The sequence below is a fragment of the Embiotoca jacksoni genome, unplaced genomic scaffold (assembly GCF_022577435.1).
Source record: "Embiotoca jacksoni isolate LCO1_2020_lvr unplaced genomic scaffold, fEmbJac1.0.p SCAF_46, whole genome shotgun sequence".
NCBI classification, from domain to species: Eukaryota; Metazoa; Chordata; class Actinopteri; family Embiotocidae; genus Embiotoca; species Embiotoca jacksoni.
In genome coordinates, this window is record NW_027185399.1 from 1,951,743 (window position 1) to 1,969,011 (window position 17,269).

Consider the following 17,269-nt stretch of genomic DNA (forward strand, 5'->3'; position numbering starts at 1 on the left):
AGTTTTAAAAAGTTGTGTTTTTTTTTAAGTTTGCACTAACGGGTGCTGCTGATTGTTGCCTTTCCTGGCATCATTTACTGTCTAAAATTAAACTTGTGATCCAGAACCTCCTGCTAGAGAGACCGGAGAAGACCTGGCGACATCCAGTGAACTCCACCTTCAGCAGATTTGAGACAAAAAGTGGATCTTTGTGCGTCAGGTTTTCCTCCTTCTGCCTCCACGCAGGTTTAATGTCCTGCTTTGCATTTCAGAAACCATCCCATGACCTCATCGGTCAACGTCACAACCTGGACTTATTTATTTACATATTCATCCAGCAACAAAGATGAAATACAGCTGCTTAATTTGGTCTTTGGAAAGTTGAGTATGAAATATTTGCTGGTCAAAATTTGTCAAAAATAACCACCAACAATTTCCTACTTTTTTAAACTATAGAAGTCAGAAATCAGAAAAGTATGAATTATGATTTTAAAAAGTAAAAATTGTGATTTATTAAGTTAAAATTCTGAATTTAAGATGCAAATTATATAATAAAAGGTCAAAATTAAGTCTAAAACATTTAGGAAAATGTGTCCTAAAAAAAGATCAGTATTAGGAAATAAAAACATGAGAAAAAAAACATTTCCATACATGTTTGATTACATCCTGCAGAAACAACTCATTTTCTATCTTTTATTATTAAATTCAAATGAGACGTAATAATTTGCAGGAGCAACAATGAAAAGACACAGAACATCGTTTTTAACGTTAACATTTATTTAATTACATCAAATATGAAAAACAACATCTGTGGTTTCTGATTTCACAACTGGAAGGAAAAAAAAACCAACTTCAAAACTGCTGACAATCATTGCTCCATTCAGGGTCGTCCTGGCAACAGGTTGCTTTATTCACCTCTGGTTGCCATGGGAACATAGTGGCTGATTAAGGCAGGTTCTGAATTGGACTGTAGAAGTTGTCTACTTGTAAATAGTTTACTTAATAAATCATTTATTATTTACTTTAAACAGGAAGTCGAGTCAGGTGTCCTCTGATTGGACTTTTTTTTTTTTTTTAAATGAATCAGTCAATAAAAGAAAGATTGATATTTGAGGGCCGGCTGCCTCCGAGGATGCTGGGATCATTTTGGCTGATGGAATGTTTCAGGAGCAGAGCATCATGGGAAGGGAGGGTGGACAGATCCTAATTTGATATCAGTGTCTGATATCAAATTAATCACCAGTCATGGTTGTTATTTCTAATCATCATCAAACAGGATGAAAGTTTTTCTCCCGGTGGGTTGGAGGTTCGAGCCGGCGTCATGCTGAAGAATATAATTTAAAAAAAACAGATGCCAGACGGTGGACAGCGTTTTGTTGTCAGTCCAAAATGTCCAGAAGTTTTATGAATTCCTCTTTGCAGACTGAAGTCGTCCTGGGAAGGTCAAAGGTCGCCGTAACGTGCGTGTCACTGCTCGTTCTGCTGTGTGTCTGTGATGGTGGAGACGGCGCCCTGCCCTTTGCTGACATCACTGATACACGCCCACTGACCGTCCATCGACTCCTTCCACAGCGTCACCTGCAAGCAGGGCGAAGGAAAAAACATAATTAAGCACCTTTTGAAAAATACACGAGGAAGAATAAATATTACGATAAAAATAATATGTATTTTGGATAATAAATGTTATGAATCCAGATTTCCTACCTTGTTGTCTCCTCCAGAAACGGCCAGGATGTTCCCGGTGATGGACCAGCTGACGTGCCACACCACGTCGTTGAACTTGTGCAGCAGTTTGGCCGTCCAGGTGTTTCCTGCCGGGTCGTCGCACGTCCAGATGAAGACGCGGCCGTCCTGGAAGAAAGAAAACAAAACGTTCTCCGCTTAAACTCTGGAGGTTTGAACCCGACAAGTTCCTTCATGATGTTTCCTGGTCATGACAATAACTGTAGAAATGACTGAACGCGATGTTCTGGCTCCACCTAGTGGTGGAGGAGAGTCATACACCTGAGCTATCAAACCTTCTTTTGTGCTTTTTGTTGATAAGATTGAGAGAACTTTGGATGCTGCTGAAGAGAGAAGATGTTGAACAGGTCGATAAATCCCTCAAAGTAAACATCACCCCTTTTGAGTGCGTTAAATCTGACCTGAGAGCAGCTGGCGATGGTGCTGGTGGGCAGACCGATGGACGGAGCCCAGCCGACGTCTCTCACCCAGTCGCTGTGAGCCTCCAGCTTCTGGTCCTCCTTCCACTGACCGTCCTCCTCTCTGCAGACACAAACCATCAACTCTCTCTGAGAAATCATTTACTGTCAAAACAAAATATCATCGTCAAGTTCAACTCTGATGTGAATACATCGGTGACTCTGCTTCACAAACCGTGAGATTGATTTATTTTGGACTCTTTTAAAACACGATACATTAAAAAACTCACTTCCAGAGTTTCACCAGGTTGTCGCAGCCTCCGGAGACGAAGCGCTTCACGTAGTTCGGCTTCTGACCCGACGGCTGATCGATCAGGCTGCCGGGAACCACGGCGGGAGCCCAGCTGACGGCGTTACAGCCGATCTGAGGCAGAGTTACATCTCCAGAGTGAGACGCCAGAATCACGGCACGTCCTTCAAAACAAGCGCTGCCGACTTCGCAGTCGGCGTTTCCTCCGTGTGGAACTCACCGTGTGCGCGTTGCTGATCTTCTTCACGTCCCACTGCTGATCTCCGGTAAACGTGAGGAGGGAAATCGCTCCGTCCGAGCTGCCGCAGGCCAGAATGAGGCCGAAGTCGTACGGACCCCAGCAGACAGAGTTCACTGTGGACGACACGGGACCGATGGGTCAAACCACCAAAAGGAAAGAAACGACAACACAGACTTCGATATCTGCAGCCGATATAATTCAGGTTTTAAACTGGAAGCGCGAGCGAGCGAGCGACGGACCGACCTGACGACTCGTGGCCGGTGTACTCGTACATCTTGTCCCAGGATCCGTTCTCCTCCTTCCAGACGATGACTTTGCGGTCGTAGGAGCAGGAAGCCAGGATGTTGCCGAACATCGGGTGAGCCCAGGCCACCTGCCACACCGGGCCCTCGTGGCTGCGCAACAACAACAACAACAACAACAACAGGAGACAAAACTTACTGCCGAGTCTCTCGGGACGACCCAGGAAGAGGAAAATAAAGTGAGATTCAACGGAAGTTGACTCATCTGTTTACGTGAAATAAGTCTCTCACCCTCGGAGGTCGGCCACCAGAATCTGTCCTCCGTTACGGACGTCGAAGATCTTGACGGTGCGGTCGGAGGAGCAGGTGGCCAGTCGGGTCCCGTAGTAGTCCATCTGGGCATCGTGCTGCAACAAGGACGAAGAGACGAACAACAACACAAGAAAACGTCAAAGACCCCAAACAGGAAATCTTCTCCTGACGATGAGGAAGGTTTCCTTCAGGTGATACTGGGTCATTAAGATCACTGATTCACTAACTCGTGTCTCCATGAAATTAGAATTTTCTACCAGAGTTTCAAGAGGAAAAATAGCCCGTTTTAATTTGACAGGTTTATAATTACAGACTGACATGAATGAAAGTCATGAATCCTCCCAGAAACACCGGAAGGTTATACATCTTCCTCCGGTTCCCACCGACACCAGCAGCTGTCACACGTCAGTGTCCAAACACACCTGCGACGTGAAGCCATGTTGTCCAAGTCACGTGTGTGTTTGGTGGTTTGATTCCGTCCAGTGAAACATGTTGCTGCTAACGTTAGCTTTCATCACCAGCTCAAAGAAAACAACAAAAACAACTTACGATCATGTCCTCGTGGGACGTGTCCACAGTGTTAATTACCGAAACCTGAAATCCAAAAAACAAACAAACAAACAAACACATAAATCAGCACAAAAATGAAACATAAATAAAAAAAGATTGAGTGATTAGCCTCCTGCTGTTAGCGACTCTGCTAACGAGCGAGCTAGCCAGCTAACGTCAGCTGTGAACGTCCCCGACGGAACAAACAGCTTCGAGCTGCGGTGAAGAACCAGCGAGCCCGGACTCACCATGACTGCAGCGGAGCCACAAACCCTCCAAACGACCCGACACCTTCTTTCTGAACCAGAAATAAAACCGCCGTCGCCGATAACTCCGACGTGGCAACAAGTTCAGAAGCCGCTTCCCAACCGGTCCCACCACACTGCCTTCCGGTGGAAACGATACGCGCCAAACAAAGGTTCCGCGTACCAAAGGAAAGGACTGCGTTTGATCATCAACCGTTACGGGTTAAAAAAAAAGAACAAAAAATATAAAAAGTTTGCTAAATGTTTTTTTTTTTAGGGAGGGGAAGGATGTTTAATCCGACCTGTTACCTTGAGTTTGATACTTAACAATTATTTTGTTTAATACAAAATATTTTTGGAGGAAGAGGAAGACGGTTAATCCGACCTGTTACGTTATTAAAAGTCGTGCTAACTGCTAATTGACGTTTTAGGCTAATTAAAGAGCAAAATAAAACGGTTGAAATCCCTTTTTACCAAACTGCCATACTCGATGTGTCCACACGGCGGCGCCACAAACCTGGAATATTTCAGGTCTATTTTTATCTGAACCGAGTGTCAGGTTCCACCGGACCGTCAGCGCCCCTCTCCCCCCCCACCGCCAGCCTCGCCATGTTGTCTGCTTAAATCTGCTGCCCCAGTTTACCGGTTTTATTTATTGTAGAAAAGAGTTAGTTTTCGCCGCTGACAGCTGTCAAAGAAGGAAGATGTCGAGCGTTTCCTACCACATCTCCAACCTGCTGGAGAAAATGACTTCTACTGACAAAGACTTCAGGTGAGGAGCCGTCAGATGACACTTCAGTCCGGACTCATGTCTGGGCCTTAGTGGGGACTTTTCGCTCCTATTTTTTAAAGTTTATCTGATTTTTCCAGAGAGATTATTAATCACATTGAAGCCTACTTTTAATCAGGGCTGCAACTACAAGGGTTGTTTCTCATTTTTGATGAATAGTTTTCTCTATAAAATGCTTGAAAACAGTGAAAACTAGTTATAATGTCCCACAGACCAAGAAACAGTTCAAAACACAAAGATATTCAGTTTACGACAACTTCATTTCCACCAAAGTTAGGATGCGGTGCAAAATGTCAATAAAAACAGAATTCGATGATTTCCAAGTCATGTAAACACATTTAATGTGAAAATAGTACAAAGGAAACATATAAAATGTTAAAACGGAGAAATGTTATTGTTTAATGTAAAATATATTCAAATTTTCAATTTGTCGTCAACAAAATGTTTTTCAAAGTTGTGTAACATTAAAAGAAACACCTGGTAGGACGGCTCACTACTAATCAGGTTAATTGGCAACAGATCAGTGAGATGATTGAGTATAAAAAGAGCGTTTCAGGGAGGCAACCCATACTGGATGGTGGTGATCTTCAGGTCCTCTGCATTAAAGAAAAACAGTGGAAATCACTGCATGGGCTCAGGAACACTTCTGAAAATCAACGTCTGTGAACACACGGGGTTCCTACAATGTCAGGGAGTTTTTACAACTCTTTTTCAGACAGGTGAAGTTCATGGGATTTGATCATTTTTAGAGGAATTTTGTTTGCATGTTGCAAATTTTAATTGCCTTTTATAGAAATATAGTAATTTCCCTGTGTTTTTTTTTTTTTTTTTTTTTTTTTTTTTTTTTTTCCAGGTTCATGGCCACGAACGACCTGATGCTGGAGCTGCAGAAAGACAGCATCAAGCTGGACGAGGACAGCGAGAGGAAGGTGGTGACCATGCTGCTCAAACTGCTGGAGGACAAGAACGGAGAGGTGCAGAACCTGGCGGTGAAATGGTAAACTTACTAAATCTAACGAAAGGTCAAAGGTCAACCCAGCTGCGGATTAAAACGTCACTTTGGGGCTTTTTAAAAAAAATGATTTTCTGCCCCGTTAATCGGTGAATGAAAAACAGTTGCGGCCGAAGACTGAAGTGGGGTGTGTTTGATTTTCAGCCTGGCGCCTCTGGTGAGCAAAGTGAAGGAGCCTCAGGTGGAGACGATGGTGGACACGCTGTGTTCCAACATGACGTCGGACAAAGAGCAGCTGAGGGACATTTCCAGCATGGGTCTGAAGACGGTGATCGCAGAGCTGCCGCTGTCGTCGTCAGGTGAGCGACGGCCGCTCGCTGTCTCCTCCTCGTTGATTGCAGGTTTCCATCTAACAGCTTCAGAAGTCTTCAGAACGTCTCGCAGCAAAATTCTGGCCATAAATAATAAAAAAAATAGTTCCCGTTCATTTCATATTTGTAAATTTGTTCCTTTAAATGCAACCACACGTCAAACAAACACGGAAGATTAACGTCTTCTTAATTTTAATTTCTCTACCATTTTCCCTTAAACCTTCACCCATTAGGATCATAATGCTTTTATTCATTATTTCACACCAACTACACAATTTGTCCATTTAAAAAAACACACTTCTGATCTGAGCCGCTGTTGCTTTGTAAACTTCCCTTTCTGTGTTGGTGTGTTTGCGGGTCGACAGGTTTGTCTCTGACGGTCAGTGTGTGTAAGAAGATCACCTCCCAGCTGATCGGGGCTGTCGGGAAACAGGAGGACGTGTCGGTGCAGCTGGAGGCGCTGGACATCCTGTCGGACATGTTGGGAAGGTAACAACGCGTGTCGGAAAAATACCAACACGCAACGACTCTGAAAAACAACCAGCGTGAGGATGATGTGTTTGTGCTCCTCCTGCAGGCTGAGCGGCGCTCTGCTCAGTTTCCACGGATCTCTGCTGTCCAGCCTGCTGCCTCAGGTACAGAACACGCAAACATGTCTACAGAACACGCAAACATGTCTACAGAACACGCAAACATGTCTCAGGTACAGAACACGCAAACATGTCTACAGAAACACGTAAACATGCCTCAGGTACAGAACACGCAAACATGTCTACAGAACACGCAAACATGCCTCAGGTACAGAACACGCAAACATGTCTACAGAAACACGTAAACATGCCTCGGGTACAGAACACGCAAACATGTCTACAGAACACGCAAACATGCCTCGGGTACAGAACACGCAAACATGCCTCGGGTACAGAACACGCAAACATGTCTACAGAAACACGTAAACATGTCTCGGGTACAGAAACATGTAAACATGTCTACAGAAACACGTAAACATGTCTGCAGAAACACGTAAACATGTCTACAAACACGCAAACATGTCTACAGAAACACGTAAACATGTCTGCAGAAACACGTAAACATGTCTACAAACACGCAAACATGTCTGCAGAAACACGTAAACATGTCTACAAACACGCAAACATGTCTACAGAAACACGTGAACATGTCTACAAACACGCAAACATGTCTACAGAAACACGTGAACATGTCTACAAACACGCAAACATGCCTACAGAAACACGTAAACATGTCTGCAGAAACACGTAAACATGTCTACAAACACGCAAACATGTCTACAGAAACACGTAAACATGTCTGCAGAAACACGTAAACATGTCTACAAACACGCAAACATGTCTACAGAAACACGTAAACATGTCTGCAGAAACACGTAAACATGTCTACAAACACGCAAACATGTCTGCAGAAACACGTAAACATGTCTACAAACACGCAAACATGTCTGCAGAAACACGTAAACATGTCTACAAACACGCAAACATGTCTGCAGAAACACGTAAACATGCCTACAAACACGTAAACATGCCTACAGAAACACGTGAACATGTCTACAAACACGCAAACATGCCTACAGAAACACGTAAACATGTCTACAGAAACACGCAAACATGTCTACAAACACGCAAACATGTCTACAGAAACACGTAAACATGTCTACAGAAACACGTAAACATGTCTGCAGAAACACGTAAACATGTCTACAAACACGCAAACATGTCTACAGAAACACGTGAACATGTCTACAAACACGCAAACATGCCTACAGAAACACGTAAACATGCACCAACCAACATATTATTTGTAGCTGCCCTGATGAAGACCTTGGAGGTTGGTGTGAGTTTTTCCTGTGATTGAACAGCCATCACTGATTCACGGCTTTTTAATGAATCAAACAACCTTCGACTCAAACATGTCGGAGTCCTTCAAAGTCTTCACTACGTAGAAATGATGTACCTTTAATGTTCTTCCGTTCTTCATTCGTTCTCCGTCAGCTCACCAGCTCCAGAATGGCGGTCAGGAAGCGCTCCATCTTGGCTCTCGGTCACCTGGTGCCCTGCTGTAGCCCCGCCCTCTTCTCCCAGCTGACCGAACACCTGCTGACGGAGCTGTCGAAGGGCCCGCCCACGTCCATGACGAGGACGTACATCCAGTGCCTGGCGACCGTCAGCCGGCAGGGCGGCCATCGAGTCGGTGAGACGTGGCGCCGACGCTCCAACGCGTGTTTTTACCACAAATGTTTCTGTGTTTCCTGATTTTCTTTTTCATTTGATGTGTTTGTGTTTTTGCAGGTGAACATTTGGAGAAGCTGATTCCCACCGTGGTGAAGCTGACCGGCGTGGAGGACGACGAGCTGAGAGAGTACTGTTTCCAGGCCTTCGAGGCCTTCATACGCAGGTACGACCAGAACCACAACCAGAACTCTGACAAGAACCAGAACCACAACCAGAACCAGAACTCTGACCACAACCGGAACCAGAACATAACAAACCTAAAGTTCACCTTTTTCCTCTTTAAACTGAGTCTTCATTCACGTCCACTGATGGACAGGTGTCCGAAGGAGATGTCGCCTCACGTTGCCACGGTGACTCAGCTTTGTCTGGAGTTCATGACCTTCGATCCGAACTACAACTATGACGACAACGAGGAGGTAGAGGACAGCATGGACATAGAGGACGTCCTCGATGAAGGTCAGTCCGTCCCTCAAATGTTTCATATGTTCTTATTGTGCAACAATTGATTTATTTTTCAACTCGTTTTCTGGAAGATGTGAACAGACATGAGAGCAAACGACAGTAATTCCCAATTAAAGCCAAAGTTTTTAATTTCAGGTTTCACTTTTTCGTGAGTTTTATGCAAAGTGTTCGTGTCTGAATTTTAAAATGAATAATCAATTCTGTATCTTTTGATAAAAAGCAGTTGTTTGGTCTGCGACACGATAAACGTCCCATGAATAGACGATAAAAAGTATTTTATTAAGAATACGGTTGTGAATATTTTCCGCCCTTCATATGTTTCCTGTATGACGTAACCGCCCTCTCGCGCCGTGTCGTGGCTCCTCCCAGAATCGGCCGACGAGTACAGCGACGACGACGACATGAGCTGGAAGGTGCGGCGCTCCTCCATCAAGTGTCTGGAGGCGTTGCTAGGCAGCCGCCGGGACCTCCTGCTGTCCTTCTACTCCTCCGTCTGCCCCGCCCTGCTGGCCCGCTTCAAGGAGCGCGAGGAGAACGTGAGGGCCGACGTCTTCGCCGCCTTTTCCACGCTGCTGAGACAAACTCGGGCGGGATCGAGTCCGCAAGGCCTCGTCGGTCCGGACCCGAGCGGGGAGGAGGAGCCTGCGGTCGCCCTGCTGAAGAAACAGGTAGCCAATCAGGACGTCTGAAAATGTCTTATGAAGTTTAAATTATGTTTCCTTAAAAAGAAGGAAATTCAAAGTCTTAAAGGTCCCTCATGATACTTTTCAATAATAATAATAATTCTAATTTGTTGTGTGTGTGTGTGTGTGTGTGTGTGTGTGTGTGTGTGTGTGTGTGTGTCCAGGTGCCGATGATCGTGAAGGTTCTCCACCGGCAGCTGAAGGAGAAGAGCATTAAATCTCGTCAGGGCTGCTTCTGTCTCCTCACTGAGCTCGCTCACACCTTACCGGGAGACCTGGAGCAGCATATACCTGCCCTCATACCTGGTACACACACACACACACACACACACACACACACACACACACACACCCTAAATCGAAGTCTTTTTTCGATCTATTCCTCACACCAAAATCCTCCCAGCGTCTGTTCGTCTTTTCCTTCACCTGCCTCATTTTCTCTTCCTCCTCCTCCATCTTTTTTCCTTCTCCTTCTCGTCCTCCTCCTCCTCCTCCTCCTCCCTCCTCCAGGCATCATCTTCTCCCTCACAGACAAGTCCACCTCCTCCACCATGAGGATCGATGCTCTCTGCTTCTTCCACGTCCTCCTCCTCTCCCACCCTCCTCAGGCCTTTCAGCCACACATGCAGGTTCTTCACACCTTTCCTCCTTCTTCTCTTTGCTTTTGGAGTTTTACAGCAATACGATAAAGAAATATTCAGTTTGATTGTTTTGATAATATCTTTCAGTGTTTCAATCATCATCAGGGAGAATATCTTGACCGAAACACGCTCAGGACTGAACTCCTGAGTGAAGTGTTGTCCTGCTGTGGTTCCTGCAGGTGCTGCTGCCTCCGGTGGTGGCGTGCGTCGAAGATACTTTCTATAAGATCACGTCGGAGGCTCTGCTGGTGACGCAGCAGCTGGTCCGAGTGATGAGGCCTCACGGACAGACGGCCGCCAGGTTCGACCCCAAACCGTACGTCCGGGAGGTACGAAGGTTTTCATCTTAATCTTCTGTGTGTCGGCTTGAGGATGTGAAACGTCCACGTTTTCTAACTTGTAGCTTCTTTAACATCTTTGTCCCTTCAAAGCCTTTAAAGTAAACAGATGTAAACTACAACTTAACTGGTTTCTGATTCTATTTCTTCCCACAAGGTGTTTTCAGCCACGATTAAGAGGCTCAAAGCAACAGACATCGACCAGGAAGTGAAAGAGAGGGCTATTTCCTGTATGGGTCACATGGTGTGTCACCTTGGCGACCACCTGGGGGCGGAGCTGCAGGGTGTTTTGGCGATCTTTCTGGAGAGGTTAAAGAATGAGATCACGAGGCTGACGGCAGTGAGGACCATCACGCTCATCGCCGCGTCTCCGTTGAAGGTCCGCTTTGACACTTTATTTTTTTACAGAACACATTTTTTATTTGACTTTTATTTTGGAAAATCCCCCGAACGTCCCTTCCTGTCCTCCAGGTGGACCTGTCGTCCATCCTGGCGGAAGCTCTGTCCGTCCTGGGGTCGTTCCTGAGGAAGAACCAGCGGGCTCTGAAGCTCGGCACGCTGGCGTGTCTCACCGCGCTGGTCACGCATCACGGCGCCGGCATCAAACCGGCAACTCTGGAGCCGGTGATGAGCGAACTTCCTGCGCTGGTGGACGAGAGCGACATGCACGTGTCACAGGTACGTCGTTACATCATCGTTACAACTTCTGGAGTTCCTGTTTTAGATACACGGATAAATCGAACTAAAATGTCTCCTGAAAACTAAACTTTCTTGAATTTTCCTTCGTGGAGTGAAAAATGTGTTTCCTGAAGGCCCAGAGAAGATTTCTGGATCATGTTTCTGTCTGGTTTCTTTGCATGGTCGAGTTTTAACCTGCATTTGTAGTTATACGACAAACTGTTCACAGACCGTGTTTTTTTAGAAGTGTTCCTGAGCCCGTGCAGTGATTTCCGCTACAGATTTGGTTTGTTTTTAAGGCGATGTTGCATTAGTTTGTTCGTGTTCTTTGTGTGCAGAGATGATTTTCTGTCTCTTTTTAATTATTTGATGTACATGTGTGTGTGTTAGGTATCCGTGACCCTGCTGACCTGCATGGCCGGAGCTTGCCCCGCCTCCCTGGCGAAGATCAGCTCCTCCGTGCTGCCGGGCGTCTTCAGACTCGTCCACTCTCCTCTGCTGCAGGGCAGCGCGCTGGTCGCCATCCTGGACTTCCTGCAGGCGCTGGTTCAGTCCAGGACCAGTAACCTGGGCTACAGGTGAGCTGGTGTCTCACACCTGAACGTCCCACAACAGTGACGAAGCGCCGACTCGGGTCAACAGACTTCTGGTGGGAAAGCTGTGATGATGATTACTGAATGGTTTGTTAGTAATGTTCCTGTTGACCACAGAGTTGTTTTTTTTTTTTAATGGCTGATATGAATCGACTAATAACCAGTTCTTGTTGCCAACATGTAAAAAAAAGGACCAATAATGCAGAGATTGGGTGTTTTCCCCTCAGGCCTGTAAACAGCTGTTATCTCATCAAGTGACGTGAAAACCTTCCAAAACCTACAAAGCTGTGATTCCTGTCGGTGATTAAAGTCATTAAATTATTTCATAAGACAACACAGAATATTAAACAGCCGGCTGGAAGTCGATCAGAGACGCCGTCGAGTCACAAGTTGAGACTGAGTCACGTCTGCACTGTTAGTTTGGAGAAATAACAGCAAAGTGATTACAGTCTCCTCTCCTCTCCTCTCCTCTCCTCTCCTCTCCTCCTCCTCCTCAGTCAGTTGGTGAAGTCTCTGACGGAGCCCTTCCACAGCTCTCGAGCCGACGGCTCCGTCCTCCACCGTCAGTCCTTCCACTCGGTGGCTCGTTGTGTTGCTGCTCTGTCGTCTGCTTCTCCCAACGACTCCTCAGCCACGGTGGCCGGCCTCCTCCAGGAGGTGTGGAACGTTTCACATGTTCTCCTCTCTTCTGTCTGGGTGTAGTTTTGTTGTAATTAAAGCTCTCCTCTCCTATCCTCTCCTCTCCTCTCCTCCCCTCCCCTCACCTCCTCCTCTCCTCTCCTCTCCTCCTCTCCTCAGGTGAAGAACCCCGGCTCTCCGGAGTCGGCCCGTGTCCTGGCTCTGCTGTGTGTGGGGGAGGTGGGGAGGAGTGGCAGTCTGGGGGCGAGTAAGGAGGTGCAGGGAGTCATCCTGGAGGCCTTCTCCTCCACCAGCGAGGAGGTAAGACGGAGGAGTCAACTAATTCATTATTCTTTTAGTTTAAAGAAGAAATTGTCCAATTCACAGTTCGACAAAAGTCATCAAAACCACCAACAAGAAAACCTTCTTTTTTCAAAAGTTTTTTAATTTTTGCCTTCGATTATAGTTTCTGGAGACTTGAACGAAATCTTTTAAAAAAAAGAAATGAATGAAGAGAAAACATCCAAAATCAGCAAAAAGAAAATGTTCATTAACATTTCAGGTGAAGGTCATCCTGTCTGTGTTTCAGGTGAAGGTCATGCTGTCTGTAGTTTCAGGTGAAGGTCAGGTGAAGGTCATCCTGTCTGTAGTTTCAGGTGAAGGTCATCCTGTCTGTAGTTTCAGGTGAAGGTCATCCTGTCTGTAGTTTCAGGTGAAGGTCAGGTGAAGGTCATACTGTCTGTAGTTTCAGGTGAAGGTCAGGTGAAGGTCATACTGTCTGTAGTTTCAGGTGAAGGTCAGGTGAAGGTCATACTGTCTGTAGTTTCAGGTGAAGGTCATGCTGTCTGTAGTTTCAGGTGAAGGTCAGGTGAAGGTCATCCTGTCTGTAGTTTCAGGTGAAGGTCATCCTGTCTGTAGTTTCAGGTGAAGGTCATGCTGTCTGTAGTTTCAGGTGAAGGTCAGGTGAAGGTCATCCTGTCTGTAGTTTCAGGTGAAGGTCATCCTGTCTGTAGTTTCAGGTGAAGGTCAGGTGAAGGTCATACTGTCTGTAGTTTCAGGTGAAGGTCAGGTGAAGGTCATACTGTCTGTAGTTTCAGGTGAAGGTCAGGTGAAGGTCATGCTGTCTGTGTTTCAGGTGAAGACGGCGGCCTCCTGCGCTCTGGGCAGCATGGCGGTCGGCAGCCTGAACGACTACCTGCCCTTCCTGCTGAAGGAGATCTCGGCTCAGCCCCGGAGACAGTACCTGCTGCTGCACTCACTCAAGGAAGTCATCAGGTGTGTTTCCATGTGTGTTCATGTCTTCATGATTCATGATCAGCTCTCCAAACTGTGACGACCACAATATAAACTGTTGACCTTGTTGCAACCTAAATCAAACCATTCAGATCTCATTTGAAAAGCAGAATTAGTGATTTCACAGCATTTTATTTTTAGTTGGGATGCGACTCTTGTCCTAAAGAAAAGTGTTGAAGGAGGTAAAACAGATTTTGTAACCGGACTCCTTTAAAGTTAGCTCACAGTGATCCTCCTCTTCCACGTGTCCAGCGCCTGTCCGGCCTCCAGTCTGTCCCCCCACGTGGAGTCCGTCTGGGCTTTGCTGGTCCAGAACAGCGAGTGTCCGGAGGAGGGAACCAGGAACCTGGTGGCCGAATGTTTGGGGAAGCTGACCCTCGTCAACCCCAAACAGCTCCTCCCCCGACTGAAGCAGCAGCTTAAAGCAGGTACGATGGAGGAGGGGGGAGGAAGAGGGGTGGGAGGGGACCATTTTTATCCAACGTCCAACTTTCAGGACGGAGATCTTGTTGGTTAATCTGTTTATCGGTTCATCCATCAAACGCTTCAGCCGTTTAAAACTATTCAATTCATCTTTTAACTCGTGTAAATCCTGTTTTACAGTAAAATCAGAAGTTACTGTTCCACTCATCTCCATCGCAAAGCCTGTGAAAGTAAAACCTGATTTTATTTAAAAAAAAAAAAAAGTTTAATAATAATTGTGAAAAAAACAAACCTATAAATAAAATAGAAATTGAAGTGTATGTAGCAGCTCTCCTTGCCTCCGTGCAGGTTCTCCTCTGGCGCGCTCCACCGTGGTGACGGCCATCAAGTTCACCATCGTCGACCATCCGGCTCCCGTCGACTCGCTGCTGAAAGACTGCATAGGTGAGACACGTCTTTACCTGTGAGGACAAACCTGAACCTGTTCACAAAACAACATCCTGAATGTCTGTTCAGCGTTTTATTAATCAACACAAAAACTACTAACAGTTACTAAAAATCTAAACTAGACGTAGCCGACGTAAAGTCACATAAAAATAACGATGATGACGACGGTGATGATGAAGAAAACCTTCCAAAAACATGACGACACGCTCGAAGTTACAGATTTGGGGAAAAATAATTTATTAAATAAAAAATGAAATAGACATTTGAAACCGAAACTAACAGAAATTTGAAGAAGGTTCTGAAAATGAGGGCAGTGATGTCATCCCTGTGTGACCAGGTGACTTCCTGAAGACGCTGCAGGACGACGACATCAACGTGCGCCGCGTCGCCTTGGTGATGTTCAACTCGGCCGCTCACAACAAGCCGTCGCTGATCCGCGGCCTCCTGGCGACGGTGCTGCCTCACCTGTACAAGGAGACGCAGATCAGGAAGGACCTGATCCGGGAGGTGGGTGGGGGGAGATGGTGGAGAGGGGTGGGGTGGGGAGGGGGGAGGCAGGCGGGCGTTGCCGCGCCGACTCAGCGCCAACCACTCCGTCCTTGTGCCGCAGGTGGAGATGGGTCCGTTCAAACACACGGTGGACGACGGGCTGGACGTCCGTAAGGCGGCGTTCGAGTGCATGTACACGCTGCTGGACGGCTGCCTGGACGGGCTGGACGTCCTCCACTTCCTGGATCACGTGGAGGAGGGACTCAAAGACCACTACGACATCAGAGTGGGCAGAAAAACATTCAACACATCACATCAGAGTTTTAATGGGAAACTAAATAACGTCAGCAGCAGACTTGCTGCCGGATCACATTCATAAAACAAATCAAACCTCGATGCAGATTTTCATTCAGCTTTTGTAAAGACGATATTAAATGATTTATTCAGATGCTGATTTGTTGGAGAGTTTCGGAGGAATTTTAACATTTTGAATTAAATCCCGGCGTCACATTCATCTGGAACTTATATTGATATCTAATAATGAATAATAAATCCCATAATTTTATCACGAGACGTGTCTTTTATCAGACGATCATCACCCCTGCTTGTGCTTTTTATTATTTGTGTAGATGTTGACCTTCCTGATGCTCGCCCGCCTCGTCTCTCTGTGTCCGGCCGCCGTTCTCCAACGACTGGACCGACTGGTGGAACCGCTCAAAGCCACCTGCACAACCAAAGTACACACACACACACACACACACACACACACACACACACACACACACACACACACACACACATACACATATATATATATATGCCCCATCACCTCCCACCTCCTCCTGCAGGTGAAGGCCGGCTCGGTGAAGCAGGAGTTCGAGAAGCAGGAGGAGCTGCGGCGCTCGGCCATGCGCGCCGTCGCCGCCCTGCTGGCCGTGCCCGAGGTGGCGAGGAGCCCCAGCATGACCGACTTCGCCCACCAGATCCGGTCCAACGCCGACATGGCGTCCATCTACCAGAGCATCCAGGGAGGGGAGGGGGGCGGCGCCGCTCCCTCAGAGAGCATGGACATGAGCTGAACACAGAGGACATGCTTTATGTTGTTGTTGTTGTTGTTGTTGTTTTTATAGATATGGTAGATAAAAGTGATCCTTTGTTACACAATGTCAGCTTTTTCTGGAAAATGATATTTTCAACCTTCAGCGTTTTAGTATGAATTTCCTCTTTGGCAAAAAAAAAAAAAAAAATGGATTTGCAGTTTCTTTTTCTCCATTTTGTGTTCTTACCAGGTTTAACATTTAGTTTACGTGAAATAAAATGGAGGTTTGAATCTGCTGGTTCGTCCTTCTGTTCGAAGCCAACATGAACACGACTTCGTGGCATTTGATATTTCTTCACTCAGGAAGTAAATGTGGTTGATGAAACTGTTTATCAGCATCACACTGATCTGTATCAGCAGGATGAGCTTTAAGCTGTTTCATAAAGGTTTTCTGTGACACTAATTCTGCAGTAACCTTTCAGTTTGAACGAATTATATCTTCAATGTATTTGTAAAAGGTTGTTTAGTTGGCATGCTGCACATTTCTATCATATTTCCTCTGCAATACTTCGCTGACAAAACCTATTTTTCATGATAAAGTGCGCCACACATTACAAGTTATTTTGTACTGTTTCATTTATATGACACAATTTAAAGGAACATTAAAATAAAAGAAAGTTAACATAAAAAAGTAAATATATAAGTAGAAAGACAAGTGGGAATTTTTTTTTTTTTAAATAAATGGGATCCAGAAGATATAAAACAAACGTAATAAATGAGCTCTTAAAATAATACGTTGTGTGAGATAAGAGTCACGTGACCCCCCCCCCCCCCACCCAACTGTCCAACTGGATGAAGAAATGAGGAATAATATGCTATTTTTATGTGTTTATCTTTTTCTCCGATGATATTGTTGCATTAAAGGAATTTATATGTATTTAAATTCAAATACATATATTCATTTACTTTTGTTATTCTGCTGTCCTATTATTTCCACATTGCTACCTTTTCTGTACTAAATAATGAGTCCTTGTGCTTTACACTGTTTGTAAATTCACATTTTGTTCAATAAAGTTCTTATTCTTAAAAAACAACAACACGAGGTGATCAGCTCAACGTCTTCACCTTTGACTTCACATGAACTGAGGAACAGTTGCTGCAGTTTG

The 17,269-nt window shown here is 45.6% G+C and overlaps 2 protein-coding genes across 2 annotated transcripts; one reads left to right on the forward strand and one right to left on the reverse strand.

Moving 5' to 3' along the window:
* Window positions 1–735: 735 nt before the first annotated feature.
* Window positions 736–4,155, reverse strand: sec13 (SEC13 homolog, nuclear pore and COPII coat complex component). The gene is made up of 9 exons (XM_069169606.1): window positions 4,023–4,155; window positions 3,775–3,819; window positions 3,205–3,320; window positions 2,915–3,066; window positions 2,651–2,784; window positions 2,411–2,544; window positions 2,124–2,244; window positions 1,684–1,830; window positions 736–1,557 (listed from the first exon to the last, which is right to left on the reverse strand). Exons 1-9 carry the CDS (start codon window positions 4,023–4,025, stop codon window positions 1,447–1,449), a joined length of 963 nt encoding a protein of 320 aa, XP_069025707.1. The 5' UTR covers window positions 4,026–4,155; the 3' UTR covers window positions 736–1,446.
* A 437-nt stretch (window positions 4,156–4,592) lies between these two features.
* Window positions 4,593–16,720, forward strand: cand2 (cullin-associated and neddylation-dissociated 2 (putative)). The gene is made up of 24 exons (XM_069169559.1): window positions 4,593–4,791; window positions 5,663–5,806; window positions 5,966–6,120; window positions 6,498–6,621; window positions 6,710–6,767; window positions 8,160–8,358; window positions 8,457–8,562; window positions 8,716–8,855; window positions 9,231–9,529; window positions 9,709–9,850; window positions 10,055–10,173; window positions 10,365–10,514; window positions 10,681–10,902; window positions 10,995–11,201; window positions 11,592–11,779; window positions 12,292–12,451; window positions 12,593–12,733; window positions 13,548–13,687; window positions 13,958–14,133; window positions 14,477–14,572; window positions 14,913–15,082; window positions 15,186–15,350; window positions 15,694–15,801; window positions 15,913–16,720. The coding sequence occupies exons 1-24, from the start codon at window positions 4,724–4,726 to the stop codon at window positions 16,141–16,143; spliced, it is 3,708 nt and encodes a 1,235-aa protein (XP_069025660.1). The 5' UTR covers window positions 4,593–4,723; the 3' UTR covers window positions 16,144–16,720.
* The last annotated feature ends 549 nt before the right edge of the window (window positions 16,721–17,269 follow it).